The sequence below is a fragment of the Blennius ocellaris genome (assembly GCF_963422515.1).
Source record: "Blennius ocellaris genome assembly, chromosome: 5".
Lineage (NCBI taxonomy): Eukaryota > Metazoa > Chordata > Actinopteri > Blenniiformes > Blenniidae > Blennius > Blennius ocellaris.
The window spans coordinates 26,534,715-26,551,381 of record NC_137654.1 but is presented as its reverse complement, the minus strand read 5'-3'; the positions used below and the strand labels follow the sequence as shown (position 1 = coordinate 26,551,381).

Sequence of the window (16,667 nt, the reverse complement as noted above, 5' to 3'; positions counted from 1 at the left end):
TTTTTCCGATGATGTGGGTTTTTTTTTTTTTTTTTTTTTGCTGCTGGAGGGTTAAGTACAGATTTTTTTTTTTCCCCCAACAAAATTGCACTAGTGCGTGTTCATGTGTGTTTGTGTGATCCTCATGACACTATGTGCAGCACCACGATTAGACGCGCTGTCAAATAATCCAAGATTTCATCCTCGTGACGTTGACGGCTTAATTTGATACATCACTGCTTTACCAAAGGCAGCTTCTCATCAAGTCCTCTGGCAGCCGAATTTCTGCTATTTAAGACGGGGCAAGTCGGGTTAAGCACTAAATCCACACATTTCCAGTGTGTGTGTATGTGTGTAATTACAATAATAAAATGGATTTGTCAAGCTTTTCTTCACAACTGATCGGAAACAAAAATAGGAAAAGGTTGCTTTAAATGTGCTTATATAGGTGAATGGAAATGGCTTGTAGTTACTGAAAACAATGAGTATCTAGAGTAAAACCAGGCATTGAGAACATGTGAACTCAAGGCCCTCAAGCCCGACCTGGAGTCAAACCAGGGACACTATGATGTGAGAGTGTCAACCACTCCACCATTTTTCCAGCCAACGTCAATTTGTTAACAGTACAAAAAAGACACAGCAACGCCCCTTTGAACTTTTCGAGACTTTTCATTTACATTGTAAAATTAATTCAATTTTACAGTTGAAAGTCAAGCGCGACTTTATGATGTCGTGATGGTGAGCAAATCTAATCAATCTGCAGCCACTTAGACTCAATCCTTCTCCTTATACACACACACACGCACACACACACACACGCACACACACACTCTTGCTGTTTTTTCCTCTGTTTCCCCTCCCTTCACTGCCTCTTTTCCAACCTCAAAACCTCCCGCCCTCTCTCCCTCCAGCAGAGCAACACGAGGCAGCAAAATAATGTGACAGTTCATGAAATGCTCCATTCGATTCAAATGGGCTTTGATATGAGGAGGCAAAACCAAATGTAACTTTCATCATAGTCCTCTGAAGGGTTTTTCTTGCTCTGTAGCGGGACAAAGAGGAGTTTAATGAAAGCCGCGATTACCTGGCCTACGAGGAAATCAGGTGAGGATGGTCCGATTCTCAAACAGGGCGCTTGACTGTAATGATGTCGTTGAGGTTTCTTTCTTTTCTTTTTTTTTTTTTTTTTAAAGAACATTATGGTCTTAAGGCTATAGGGAGGATGTTTTGTGTGAACATGTGTTTGTCTGTGTGAAAAGCAGTTTGTGCTTTTCGAGCTCTGGCAGGGAAATTTGATTTCACAGGCGTTCCTTGTCTCGCTGAAAATAAGTTCAACTCGTGGTTTTACCATGACTCAGTTCGTCATATGTGCCTGGTCTCACATTCCTTCGCTCTGTGTCCAGAACAGAAAATACTTGCTTGACTGATTAGACTTGTCTCCTGTAAAACTTTAACCCGGGGGTGATTAACATATTAATGGATAACCACGGATTTTGGGAGGTTTTATGAGCGGCGGCCTCGTATGTGTACAGTGGAGGTTTTGCCTCAGTGGTCAGGTTTTTGATGTCTCTCTCTCTCTCTCTCTCTCTCTCTCTCTCTCTCTCTCTCTCTGTGTTCCCTCCTTCAGATCACTATGAGTGGGGGAGTCAACGTGAAGTCGGCCCCACGTGGGCCTCCCTCGTCAGGAATCCCCCTCCCCCGCAGCCTGCTGCCCTCCTCTCCGAAGGCCGATCCACGCCGCCGCCGGGCCGGCGACCTGCCCAGGCCTTCCACGCAAACCCCCAAACACACGCCCACGCACACACCCGCGCAGTCTCCCTCGCTTCGCCCGCGAAACTCCGGCATCCCGGGTTCCGCTTCCAGGGACGTCCTGAAAGGTCAGCTCCTCCAGCGGACCGGCGCTCCGCCTGCCCCCCAGGTGTCCCGATCCGCCTACAGCAGCCCGCTGACCCAGCGCAGAGCGCCGCCGCCGCCGCCTCACTCCAAGGACACGTTGGATCTGGAGAAACTTGCTGACGTGCCGACGCAATTTCAACGTGACGGCAACAGTAACAAAAGCACGTTCACCAACAAGAACCACGCGTCTGGAGGCAGCGGCCTGCGTCCGCCGCTGCATTTCAGGAGAGGGGACAACTCGAACGCGGCCACCCAGCCACACTTCACACCGGCTGGAGAAGAAAAGCCGCCAGAAAACCGCCCACAGCAGTCCGCCATGGTCAGCAATGGTAATATTCGGCCCTCTCTCACTCAGCCGGGCTACGAACTCGCCGTCGGAGGTCGAGGCGGCTCCTCGAGCGAATCGGACGAGGAGATGGGGACTCCTGAGGACAGCAGCGCGGCCTCCTCTCCCGGTGTTCTGCCACTTCCACCCGTCACGTTCACCATGCCCGCCATGTCAAAGGTCCCTGGTGATGTGGAGGATCAGAGCTTGTACAGAGAAGTCCCGTCCGTAGAGATCCCCCGAGTCAACATGGCGACCGTGGCGCCTTTCAGCTACAGGTAATGCAATTCGGCGTCAGAGGCACTGTGTTTTCTGGAGCAGAGCTGATTGTTAAAGTGTCTTCTTGACCGCCTCTGGCCGCCTCAGTACACTTCTTCCTTCACAAACTCACACGTTGCCCCTCGTGAAGCAATAAAAGAGAAAAACACATAACATTTTATTTTTCAACTAAATGTTTGTGTTTTATGTGTCTACATTTGTTAGTATTTCAGGGTTTTTAATATAACAATTAAAACCATTAAAAAAAAATCCACAAGAAAATTTTAAAAATGTTAGATGAAAACCTTAATTCTTAAATAAAATGATGCAAATTCATATAAATTATTTTGTGTATTACTGTCGTAGTGACTTTATGTTTAGTTTCTGTGCAGATCATTGCTCTATATTCTACTGTTTCGCCTGGTATTTGATCGTAACCATTAATTATTGCGACGGTTTGCACGACGTGTCGACAGGCTGCACGTACAAGAGAGCGACCTCTCCCTGGATGAACTGAGTGATTGCTCGTCTGGATCCATCGAAGTCTGCTGTGACGACCTCACGCCAGGTTAGACTCACTCATGCATGAGTACATTTTTAGTAGACATAATAACGCTTCTAATTTCTCTGAGTATGCCGAGACGAACAATGACGAGTCCAGTTCGGGCCGAGTTTGAGGGCGCCAAGAGGCCAAGTTCCTCTCTGTACCGGTAGGGATGATGTCTGCCTTCCGACCAGACGTATTCACTGCGACGGAGTCATAAACAGGACATGCCAGCAGCTGGACTTTAGGTCTCATTGTGGAACCTGAATAGACTCAGTGAATACGAAGGGACAACCATTCTTTGTCCAAGTGTCTGTCTTGTCTGTTCCTCAGCCCTCAAGGAGCCATGTCTGCAGTTAGGTGCTGTGTGTGTGTTAGTGTGTGTCTCAGCCTCGGGCTCTGCTGACTGCAGTGGTTCCCCGATGAAGAGAGATGTGCCCAGGATGCTGAGATGAAGGACGCTGACAGTCGTGATGTGGGTCACTAATGGAGTGAAGTGGGGCTCTTCTTAAGTCGCTGCCAGGCAGCATCACATGCACATTGATTTCCACTTCAAGTACGAGCTGTTGAGGAGTTCAAACCCTTCCTCCCTGTACTCGCGCTCTCCCTCCTCCACTGCTATCGCACTTTTCTTTCCAACTTCTTTGACCTAAAAAAAAGCCACGGTCCCAGTATGCATCCCTCCCCTCCCTGTCCCGCCCCCGTCGCTCTTGAGCAATGGTTTTGCTCTGTACCACAGCTACAGTCATGCGTTGTGGTGGTCAGCCTGACTCGGAGGACGCGGGTATGTTTCAGTGATATGACTTTATCAGTGGCTTCGTGATTCATTCTTTTTGATGTGGTGTCACAGTTCGGTCACGGGATCGCCCGGCTCGTTTTGAAAGAAGTGCTGTTCCAGAGTCAGTGCGGACAGGGCGGGGAAAGAATTTCTATGTTTCGCTGGAAATAAGCAGCCTGACGTAGGACGGAATTTATATTAAGAAACTTAATGAATTCTATGGATCTACACCAGTTGTTCCCAGCGTGTTTCCCCCCTCTTCAATTTCTACGAAGCATTACATTTAACCCAAGCGAAATTATTATGAAAACATCAGTGCAGGCAAACCCCTCCTTCGCATCCTGTCCACAGATCTGCAACAATTTTCACCATCGCTCAAATGTAAATGGAATTATAATCTCCATTTGAGTAGCCGAGGCCTGTTCATAAACAGGTATAACCTGTATTGTTGTCTCAATTTAAAACTCTTCCATTGTTGACAACTGCATATATGTTTGACACTAAAATGATCATTATCACATCCTTACTGGTACTGTCAGCATTGATTTGAAGGATTTTGCTGACTGAGCATATAATGGACAGTAACGTACATCATTTCTGTGCCAATTTAGATGTAATAAAGCCAATAATGTAATAAGTTGCTAATAGTATAATATAATTTTTACAGGAATTTCACAAGTTATTATATCACTTGCTCGTTATTCCATTATTGAAGTACTGCACACAATAATGTAATACATCAACATGTCAGCATTCCTTGAAAATAAGATATTTTATTGCAGTTTTGGGGTATAATACATTTAAAATTGACAAAATCATTCCACTATTTGTTAGTGTTACCTAATTTACCATTATTACATTACTGATTGTAACAATCTGATCTGAATTTATTTAGACATTAATATGATTTGATTCCCAGAAAGAAAATAATCTTGAGTGTGACTTGTACGGTGTGCGACATAAGAACACAAAATAGAGTCATGAGTACAGTTTAAATTTAAAATATGCTAACTGGCTTAACCAAATTATGAAATCAGACAGTCAAAGAGGTCACATATTCAGTTACATATGTGGAAAACACCGCCTTTAAGTGAATCAAATTTAAAATATCTCATTGGAGAAAGAGTCTCTAAGTCATTATACTGAGCTTACCTTCCACACAAACAACATATTGAATTCCGACATCCGTCATTCTCAATATCGCTAATTGCTTAAAAATATATCACACTATAATTGCTTCAACATTGTCTTAGTCTCCTGTTTGGTTAGTTTAAAAGTGTCTACCAGGATGAAGCTCTGTGCACATAAACCTTTTTGGAGGTTTCAGGCAGCTGCTTGTGGAAAAAAAAAGGGGGGGGGACCTGGTGGTTGGTCCTGCCCCGGTCTTTAAAAGCCTCTGGCTGTCGTGGGGCGATGCTTGTGGCCTTGTAATTGGTCCTTATCAGGCGTTAGAAACAGAACCAAAGCGTCCTAAAGTCCTCTGAAGCTGCATTTACATGGAGGGTGGGCTGACACCGTAATAACTGTAATTTAGGGAGCAGAGGAAGGGAGGGAAACAGGGTGGAAGGGAAAGAGGAGAGGAAAGCGAGAGGAGGGTGCAGATGAGGCAAGACAAAGGAAAACAGTCGGTTGATGGATTTTATTTTGCGTGACATGAACTGGAAATCACTGAGACGAAAATACGGGTTGAATGGCGCTTACATGTTTTAATGTTGTGTCTTAATTTAGGAATACTTCTCCCGAGAGCCGCTCGTCTTTAAACCTTAACGTTTTCCATATGCCTGCCTTTGAGTAGATTAGATCAGCGGTAACACAATCAGACCACTACATCTTCTAAGTGGGGTCCTAATGAAGACCTGAACATTCAAAATGACGGTAGCACCATGTGCACTTTCAATTAGACCGAAGACCTTTCCGACCTTGCCGTCCTCCAGAGAGGTGTGTTTGTGCGTGTGTCTGTGTCACACCATGCGTGTGTCTATGTGCGCTTGCGACAGTACACAGATGGTGTTGGAAAGATAAATGCGATGTGGACAGAGGATCATTTTTCATCTCTCGGCAAGGGTACGGCCCCAAACTCCCTCCAGACGCTGACAAAGTCTGTCAGCTCTCTCCGGCTCACAAATACGCACGTACACTCAAATGCTCATAAATGTGCAACGCAAAAACACAGTATAGTGCGACTTGGCGTGCACAATAGGTCAAAATATGCTTCAAGCAAGGATGCGAGACAGCACGCGGCGTCTGAGCCACAAATTCAACGACGAGTACACGTTATAGAGGTTTGAGATTGACATTTTGAGATACATCTGTTCCAGTCTGGAGCAGATATTTTATGTTTCTGAAGGCAATTCAGCATTAGGCACTAAGAAGCTCCCGTGTTTTATGCATTGTGTGTCATTCTTTAATGTTGAAATGTTCATTAGCTTTACTGGATAAAGATTTTTGTTGCAATGCAGCAACATGTAATTTTCTTAATCCATCTAACCATCTTCTCCATGGCTTAACATAACAGCCGTTACCAATTTTACACAGTCACAGTCCAATATTAGAGTTGCAGTTAACCTCAAAATAGTGCAGGGCAAATATTAAAGTATTTGATTGTATAATTTTCAGTGGTTAATACCTGAAAATGTGCAAAATTCAAACAAATGATTTCAAAAGTAGTTATTTGGTTTTAACAATGAGTACAATGATGTGCATTTAAAAAGTGGTGTTCCTTTTGAACGGTGGAAGTTAATTTCTTTTAAATAAAACTGTTAAAAAAAATATTTCCCACATCTTGGGTAATAATCTAGTGTGTTATTGCAAAACAAGTTACCTCAGGGAACAACAATCACGATACCACATTATAGGCGTTTTCCTGGAAGTAGGTGGGGGCTCGTCTTAAATCCGGGATTTGATATTCAGCTGGTGGTGTTATTATGCAAAAAGTTGTCAGGCGAAAGCAATGAACTCAGTGATTTATAGGGATGATGTAATATAATGTCAAATATAAAACATCTGAGAAGATCAGCAAATTTATTATCTTTATCCTAAAACAATGTATTACGGTACATGCATTCCTAAAAAAAGGTATTCCAGTTTGAAAACCTCATAGCTTTGTAAAAAGCTTTGTATTGTACTTAAGTGTCTGGAGCTGTTTGGTTCTGGAGCTCCACAGCACTCCTGCACATGCCCCAAATGCCAGTAGAGCTCTACATCGTACCCATCCTGCTTGTATGTGTTTTTCAGACCCTATTAAAAACGGTTTATAAAAGAAAACAGTGTCACCCTGTGAAAAAAGAAAAAAAAAAATTGTCAGCGTTAATAAATTCAGTGGTTGTAAAACATTAACTTGTCCACTTAGTTTTGGACTGTGGGAGTAAACCAAATGAACCCATTAAAGCCCTGGACTTGAACCTGAGATGTTTTTTTTTTTTTTTTTTTTTTACTGCGACGAGAGAATACTAACCACTGCTGTTACAATCACTTCTGACGGTGTTCATTCTGCACACGGGGTGAATGCTTTACGACGGGTGTGCAGAGATATGATGTTGTTGCACTTCTTAAATCCACATTCAATCCAAACGTGCTGTGCATTTAGAGAAGTACCTTTGAACCCCCTTGGTGACCAGACCAGGAAAGTAATGAAGCCATGAAATCAGCTTGCAGTTTATAGAAGTGATGCTTGCCCTCCCGTTAATGCCCCTGGAAAGTCTATTGAATAGCATTTTGATAAACCCGACTGCATCCACTCTTAGACAGTGCGTAATCCTCTTTGGCCAATCTAATCAGGGCCACATATGCCGCGCTGGCACCCGGCAGTCATGAGTGGTTTAGTAGCTTTAAGGAGATGATTGGAGATAAGAATGGGATAGATTGTGTCCCCGTTTATCACTAAGAGTGAGGCAGCCATCACTGTTTATGGTTTAATGTCTATATTTGACCTGAACTTTGACCCGTTGGGAGTCATGTACTCTAATGTTGAGACGGCTGGAGTGATGGCTCAGTTATTGCTTTTGTGGTTTAGTGCGGAATTTGATGGGGAGGATATCACCCAAGTGTGGGGAGGTGTATGTTTCAGATGTGTCTAATGCATCCATCAGCAGAAAGACACAGACACACACACACATATAAATGCATGTGAATGAACCTCCAAGAATGCACAGAAAAGCTGTTTTTTTCTCAATTTGTCTCACATTTGTCCCCCAGGACATTTCCTTACAATGCAGGAGAGACACAGTAATGCACAGCTGCATGGCAGCGGAGGAGGTGAAGGAGGAGAGGATGGAAAGAGAAGGATGAATAGAGGAATGGGTGACTGAGCGCTCGCTCGGATCCCTCTTGACCTATGGGGTGACTCCCAACCAGGGAGTCCAGTTTAGTCATTCATGTGTGTAACCTCTCTGTTGGACCACACACACACACACACACACACACACACACACACACACACTTGCATGCACAGAGGAATGAAGTCACATAGACATCTATCTTTCAAATTAATAACCCCTGGAGAATCTAGCATACGTTCACATATTCACTCCAAAATATTGACACACTGCGTTTTGCGCTCCACATACGTGCATCGTATCCTCATGTTTACACTGTACCCGGCATTTATACAGATGTCGTATTTTATTTTTCCGACCACATTTCGACACACTGATAATCAGTTGTTGCTGTATGCACACCACGCTGTAACCAGGCAACCACTCTCCGCAGCAGAGCATTGTGGGATACCCTTGGGAAGTGTGCTGAGAATGTCAACACTGGGCTGTTTGTGAGGGAGCGTCTGCAAAGAGTTACACTTTTTAAAACAAACACAAATTCATTCTTTACTACGTGCCTCAAGGTTTTCTGAATGGCAGCCGGTGTTTTTCGTCTCGGAGCTGCCGTGTGAGTCACGATGAGTGTGCGACGGGGAGGAGAATGGTTGTTTTCGCAGGATTAACGTGCGCTTCGGGGGGAAAAGAAAAGAGTTTGCATGGCTCATGCACTAACACTGTTGTCATTGACAGCTGAATTGCCCTCGTGCTTTACGCCAGTGAGTCACGCTTGTGCATCACCAGCGCTTTTGTCGCACCGCTCATACAATTAGAACTCAGACGAGGAAGTTTTGTGCGGTATGCATCAGCCAGGGTTTTGTGTGTAAACAGGACATGGAGAGCTGTGTCACTGTGTCGCTGCAGCACCAGTGTGTGAGTGTGTTTGTGTGTCTTTGTGTGTGTGTGTGTGTGAGTCGTCCCTCGAGTATGTGTGTCACGGTCTGGTATTCTTCATCGTGTCCTGTGGACCCCATGTGTAAGCGTGTTAGCGGACATAAGCAATCGAAGCAGGAGAGGCGAAGCAGTGAGACAGGATATCCCTTCTCTGTCTTACAGGCTTCCTTTGCTCCTCTGGCACACATGCAGAGATCCTTCCTCACCCATACTCCTCCTCCTCCTCTCACTTTCCTCAGAGCCTTTCTGAGTTTTATTTTTACATTCTTCCTCTTTCCCCCTCGACGGTTGCATCCAGTCGGATTCATCGGCATCGTGTTCCGACTGTTGTTTTCTTCATCTTCTACTCTGTCACACTCTAACTTTTGCACCCTGCTCACACTTGCCTGTACTTTAAAACTGTTCTTTTCTTGTACTTGCACACTCAAACAAAAAAAAGAAAAAGAAAAAAGGCAAAACAAGAGGGACGGAGAGGGAGTGGGTGAAAGCGAGAATGCGTGCCATCTGCTTCGCCGATTGGGAGCCGTTCCTCTTAAAGTTTCAGGCACCGCGATTCAGTTATTTGCGTCCAGATCTGCTTTGCTTTCCTCTTCTCTCACAGCGTTTTCCCTCTCAAAGCAGCATACCGTGTCTCACCACGTAAACACGCATCCACTGTGTCACACAGTGTCTGAGAGTGCGTGTGCTCCCGAATACCGTATAGTGGTGAATTTGTTCCAAACTGTTTAGAGATGCTAAGGCAAATATACTCATGCAAAGCAGTGAGACACTGCCGCTTTCTGTCAGTCAGATGTGTGTCTCTATCTCTTTTTTACAGTGGCTCTCTTACCTTTACTTACCTTCTCTTAACCGTGGTCTTAAGTTTTTATGTAAGTGTTTGCCTGTCATCACAGCAAATTTCCCAACGATTAAGCCACACACCACAAATCTGTAACAAACTGAATGCATAAGGCTTCTATGCGTAGGCACTGGCACTCATCACACTCTCAAACTGCCCGTTTCTTTGAAGTTGGGCCAGATTGCTCAGGTCAGTCCGGCACCCTGCACAGACTGCATGCTCTGTGCGCTGGTGTGTGTGTGTCCATTCCAGCAAACTGAGCTGAAATGGAGGCTAAGAATATACAGTGCGTTTATATCGGCCATATATTTTAGGTCATTAGACTGGGGAGCCAGAAAGACGAGCACCGTAACAGACAAGTGGCTGTGTGCCGCCAACACTCGCCTGACCTGTGTGTGAAAATGTGCTTTCAAGAGCTTTGACAGAGTCGCCTTGTATGTGGTCACTCGCTTTTGGTTCACCTTAATCCCTCATCAGGGAGATATAAGAGCTGACGTACAGCACCCATTAGCCTTAAATTACATCTCTCCACCCCCCCCACCACTGGACTGCTACCGGCCCCAAGAGCCCCCATAACTGTCACCACGCGGCTCTGGCTTCAGTGTGGCATTACCACCTCAACATCGCTCGCTTATTTACTGTAGCTGCCTCTAATTAACGACTATGGCCTTTACATAGTAAAACAGCAAAACGTACGCCTGCGGTTTTGTCTGTACTCGGCTCCTGTATTACACACACTTATTTCAGACCAAATTGATGTCAGACTGGGGAGAAGCATGCTGTGCACGCAGCTCAATGCACGGTGTTGTCATTTTTAGGTTTTAGGTGGCGCCACTTTGGGTACTGTTGAAAAACGAGTTAATTTTGAAGTGCTTTTCAAATATTAAGCGTGGAATGTGAGCAAACAGAGCATTGCTTGTTTTCGGACTCGGGTTTAATGTCAACCGATTCATGCAAATGAATCAGAAAGCAGAAAGTTCAGGACCAGTGCAGTAAGAAGTGTGCAGTGGTGCTTGTGAATAGAAAGTGAGTTACACCAGAAACACTCCACCAGATACAAAAGACCTGCATGCAGACAGGATACATTAATACTCAAGAAAGCAAAGTATACTGCAGTAGTTGTATTGATTTTATTGAGTCATAATGGCCTTAAGATCTATTTTTTCTTCATGACCAAATGTAATGGAAATAAAAACCAATGAGTATAGATGCGTCTCTTTGTATTTCCCGGCTTTATTGGATATCTACTCAGCACAATTTTTTAGAAAGAAAAATAATGGTGAAAAAAAAGGATGTGGAAATAAGAAAAATAAATAAATAACACGAAGAAATTACCCGCCAATTGAGCTGGGATGTCCAGAGCGATGAAATGCTCGACGCGCCCAAGCTAACTGAGCCTCTGGACTGGAGCTTTGCCTTCTCATCGCTTGTCTCATCAATGTGACACACTCACAGAGAAAGACCCCCCCCCCCACACACACACACACACACATACACACACACACACACACACACACACACACACACACACACACACACACACACACACACACACACACACACACACACTCATTCTCATGCGGGGGAAGATGGACACAAATATAGACACTAGCATTCATTCACACACCCACATGTGCACGTGTGCTCGTTTTAAAAGTCACTGAGGTACTTTAACAGTGCTGCTGAGTGAGGATGTGATGAATCTATACCCTGCAATCGCCCATACATCTGTATTAACCAGATACGGGTGACGGCCGGCAGACTGGAAAGAGGGAAAGGAGGCAAGGAAATGAGAAAAAGACTGATGGAAATAAATGGAGGGGTAATCTGAGGCAGGTGTGGGGGGGGGGGGGGGGTATGCGATGATCATTTGGGGTCCGTTGGCCTCTAATTGAAACGTATTTGATGATGGCCTGTCATTTGGTTCTAAAGACTGGTCCATGTGCATTCTCCACTCCTAAGTTGATCCCTCAGTCACGGCTGTTATACAGATAATGTGAATCAGCTTAATCATGGGTGGGCCTCAGGTGATTAGGACACAAAATCTGAATGTGAAAAGATGAATAGGACAGCTAGTGTGATTAGAAGTAATTGCTCCAGAGAAAAAAAATTGTCTTTTTTTGGGGGGGGAATTTAGTGTGGCTGCAATATTTGCCAACGTGTGCAGTTGGAGTCACGCACAGCGAAGTTGATATTTTTTTCACTTTTTACTCTTTTCTGTTTTATGTCACTTTCTTTTTGTCTCTATTTCTAAAAACAGAGGAGATAATAGGAACAAAGGGATTAAGAGAAAGAAAGAGCTTCTGGAGAGTAAAAGAAAAGAGTGATTTAAAAGGAAACCCCCTCCCTGGAAGAGGATGTGTTTAAAAAAAAAAAAAGATAGCTGTCATTGCAGTACAGGAACAGTGAAGAGTTGAGTTTATAGAGATACTGGTAATTTATCGTCAGGCCCTTCCTTGTGTTCACATTCGCTGGTGTGCAGCATAACGGAGCATCTGCGGCGTGCGTGTGTTTGTGTGTGTGTGTATGTGAGAGAGAGAGAGAGAGAGAGAGAGAGCGAGAGAGCAGTGAGTCAGTCGGTGGGAGGAGAGGCAGAGCAAGAGAGACGGTGATGAAGTGAGGAAGGAAAGAGGAGGAAGGGAGGAGAGGGAGGGTGAATGAGCCAGCGGGGGTAGAGCGAGCAAACCCCCGAGTGAGCGAGAGAGGGAGCGGTGGAGGGAGGAGAGAACGAGGGAGAAGGTGGAGGGGAGGGAGGGGGGGGGATGCTGCTGCTGCTGCTGCGACTGTTTCTGCTGTCAGTCGGCTGCTGCTCGCCTGGTGAGCAGGAGGCAGCACAGAGCAGGAGAGAGGCCGAGGGGGGACGCAGAGAAAGAGGGTGGTCAGCGCTGTATTTTTTATTCCAGCAGTACCATTGTCATCCGAGTTGCTCGGGGAACCGCAGACACGCTGCGAGGGAGTGTTTTCAGGCACTGGACACAGATCTGCACATCCATGGATTATCAGCAGTGAGTAAGGCTGTCACTCCACTAACCCCCCCAACCACCACCTCATCATTTTCAACACGGGGTAAAACCCACCGTCTCCCACTGCGGGGAGTCTGGCTCAGTCCTGACCCGAGGGAGAGTCAGCCAGAAAGCCTTTGTCATTTTTACACCTTTCTTTGTCCTCCTTTCTCCCCCTTTGCTTCTGTGTCCTCCTGTGTGTACTTCAGAATGTGTCACTGATGCTGTTGCTTGGCTCTCTGCAGGAGGGATGCTGGAGGCTAGTGCGGCTAACACTAGCATGACGGCTAAGCCCAGAGAGCTGGACCTCAGGTCCGCAGCCGTCTCCTGCCAGGACACTTCAGCGCAGGCCATGGCCTCTCGGAAGCCGCCGGCCAAGCCGTCCGCCCTACCTCAAGGACCCCCACGTCCCTCTGGGTCAGAGCTCAAGGTCTACCGGCCCACGTCCGGCTCCATCCCCATCCCGACCCCTAGTCCGTCCAAGCTCCGCAAACAGCGATCCCTTGGCAACCTGTGTGTGCTCACCGATGCCGAGAAGAAGCTGCACCTGTACCAATCCCCCCGGTGGAACGACGACACGGGCCGGCCCGTCACCGCTGCCAACAAAGGGGGTCAGACTAAGACGGGTCAAGCTGGTGGTGGGAGACCACCTCTGTCACGGACACTCTCAAAGTCAGAACAGTCTCTGTTTCAGGGGAAGCCCAAATCTTTTTGCTCCCCACCTGTGACTTCGAACGGTGGCAAGCCCAGTCGAATTCCTGCACCGGGAAAGCCACGGGGACCTTATGCCGAGGTCAAGCCCATCAGTAAAGCCTCCGAGGGGGGCCCGGGCGCAGACATGGACATTTCTGACAACCCAACTAAAGCTAGCTCCAATGGAGCCGGGAGTGTTACAAGCAATGCCAAGAAGCCTGGAGAAAAGGGGAGATCGGCTTCACTTTCAACTGAGGAGAAGAAAGAGAAGAAGGGGACAGAGGGGGAAGATGAAAAGGGCTTTTTAAAGGTGGACCCAGAGTTGGTGGTGACGGTTCTGGGAGACCTTGAACAGCTGCTATTCAGCCAAATGCTTGGTAAGTCTTATTTTATTCTTGTACCTACGTTGGATTGAAGTGGAGAGTGAAGAAAGAGTGAATTCTGTGACTGTAACATACCACCTGAATATCTCTCTTTTCCTCTCCACACCCAAACCTTTCCCTCCAGCTCTGTCTCTAGCGCTGCCATCAACGGCGAATTTTAAATGAGTTCAGTCTCTATTGCAGCAGACCATAAAGTCAGAGTGTTTTCAAGTGTTTTTTTTTTCTTTTCTCTTTTTCATTGCGACAGCCTTTAGTCTGGAGAAGGTGAAAATAATTCTGTTCACAACACTGTACTAGTCCCACATGCCTCGCGTGGAAAAAATGTGTGTGAAATTGATTTATGCTGAATTTGCCCAGATGTGTGTGTGTGCGTGTAATCAGTGTGCGCTGCTGTAAACCAGCTGAAGTAAGCATTTCCAGAAGGCTCACATTGTTTTGTTGTTGATTCATCCACCAGCAGAGAGTGTTTTGTCCTCGTCTCATCTGACCCACTGCCACAGTGAGCTAGATCTATATTAACCCATCAAGAGTCCCACTTTTCATAGTGTACCGCTGCGTTTTTCCATCCATACGGAATGGCCACATTGCCGGTGTTTTGCAGTAATGCGAGGGTGTAAACTCATGTATGTGCATGTCTTCGGGCCCACACTGTATTCACCCATTCGTCACTAAAGGCCGTGTGAGTGGGACTGGTGGGGGAGTGTGTTTTCAGTCGGTAAATAAAACGGCTGCATATTGAGCCAGGCTCTGGTCACAGTGGGCCACATATTTAGCCTCGCACCACTCCCTCGCCCCCTCTCACCCTTTCCCTCTCCACCCCTCTCGTTCCATTGATCTTCGGGCCACTGACAGATGGTCACTATCCACCCCACCCCGGCCCCCCCCACCTCCTCCCCCCGTTACCGTGGGCAACGTGCAGGAGGAGAGAGGGGAATCTGAGTGGGTGGTGGCATTGGCAGGTACCTTTCCACACAAACTCTCATGCACTAATACGGCAATATCACTTGAGTTCAGGAGGGGACGGCCTGGGAGGCATGGAAAATCAGAGGTTTTGTTTCTGGGGATGAATTACGACAGCGATGACTGAATTTGTGACTAATAGGTCAAAGCAGTTTGAATCCACACCTATCATCCATTATTCATTCAAACACGCTCGCTCCGTGAGAGTCAGTGTTTTTCTATCGCTCATTCTCAGACCAGAAAGCATCAGAGACCGAGTGAGACAAGGAGAGAATAGTGCAGCGGGTCGTTATATCTGCCTTGATGCGAGGCAATTATTCTGTGCCCATCATCAAACCTCTCTCTGTTTTTAATCGGCTCTCTACATTTCCTCTTTTCTCTCTTCACAAGCCTACGTCCTGCAGCTCAGCCCAAAATCTCAGCATGGATGACCTTGCCCCTGTAGTCCTCTGCATGTGAATGCACTGTACATAGTGTGTGTGTGTGTTTCTGTGGTGTCTTACTGTGTGTGTCTGCCATGCAGCCAAGTAGGTAAGGCAAAGGCAAAACGGGGAGGAATTGAGATTAATGAGAGGAATGCAAAAGGTGGGCCTTGATTCACAGTGAGATAAATGAGACAGCGACAGGAAAAGAGTGAGACTGTGGACTAAAGTGATGGTAATAGCTGCTGACCTAAATTTCTATCTGCCATCCTGTGAGACCGAATGTAGCTCTGGGTCATTGCAGCCAACCGCAACCTGCCGGAGGTATATTACAGACCCCACTGCAGGAATATCGGCTAGTTGTGCAAATATGCTCGTGTGAATTTGTGTGCCTGTGTGTGTGTGTGTACGCGAGCGTGTGAGTTATAAAGGTTAATTGTAACTTGCCCTGTAGCTTGCAGCTGTGGGCTCATCCTTTATCGTATCTACTTCTCCATTTCCGATGGGAGGCCGGCCTAATTGGTTGCTGCTCCATGTGCACTGTCATAGGAAGATAGATTATGGATGTTCAATGGATCACTCCCGGTGATCCATTCCTCCTGTACCCATGCACACTCCACCTTTTTCTCCTGCCCAGAGATGCGAACGTGATGCATCACTGTACAGTACCGTATTATATCCAGATCTATCAACTTTAATTTGGTCGCGGCCTGTTGTTATGGAAGCTACACGTCAGCTATTAGCTACAGGGAGTACAATATGGGCCTGTGTCTTGTACATTTCATGTTGTCTGACATACAGCAGCATGCACCACGACATTGTCCTTTCGAGATTAGCCCACAGTAATAGACAAAGATAACAAGGAATGCCACTGAAGCATAATCGGGACACGAAACCCCGGCCATCCAGCTGAACGACTGACAAAAAGAAAACAACAAAACCCCCATGCTTCATGGTTAGCCCTATATGTGTATCGAGTGAAGTGATTTAGGATTTGTATTTGTAATCAGTGATTCTGTAATTCGCCGTAAATGTTTAAACACTGACTGATGAAGAGGTTTTTGTTAATTGGATTAAGAGAATTACCCGACTTGTGTGCCCACAGTCAGTAGCTTTGGACTTGCAGAGGTAATACTCCCAAACGCAGCTTGTGAAATACTCTTATCTTATTAGTGGCATTAAAATCACCATTAGAAGTCAAATAGAAGATAATGTAAACTCAAAGCTCTTCCAATAAAAACAGTTCAGTGGCACTTGTTAGAATGTATATACATCATATACTGCCAGAATAACGTAAAGCACCGAACCTCAGATGTGTGCCATTAATGACACCTCCCCGTCCCATCCAGCGCCCATAATGAGGTGTGGTGTGAGAGGCTAAGCTC

The 16,667-nt window shown here is 46.0% G+C and overlaps 1 protein-coding gene across 3 annotated transcripts in view; it reads left to right on the top strand.

Moving 5' to 3' along the window:
- Positions 1-1,612: 1,612 nt before the first annotated feature.
- Positions 1,613-16,667, top strand: part of nav1a (neuron navigator 1a) — a gene marked incomplete at its 5' end in the record, with an annotated part of 77,273 nt that continues 62,218 nt past the window's right edge. For 2 of the 3 annotated variants that reach the window (XM_080496784.1, XM_080496783.1), the window contains 3 exons: positions 1,613-2,478; positions 2,935-3,026; positions 13,070-13,894. In XM_080496784.1, coding sequence (XP_080352910.1) covers positions 1,613-2,478; positions 2,935-3,026; positions 13,070-13,894 — 1,783 coding nt within the window. Of the gene's footprint in view, positions 2,479-2,934; positions 3,027-12,804; positions 12,828-13,069; positions 13,895-16,667 lie in introns of those variants that run through there. The other variant, XM_080496785.1, reaches the window with a different exon arrangement.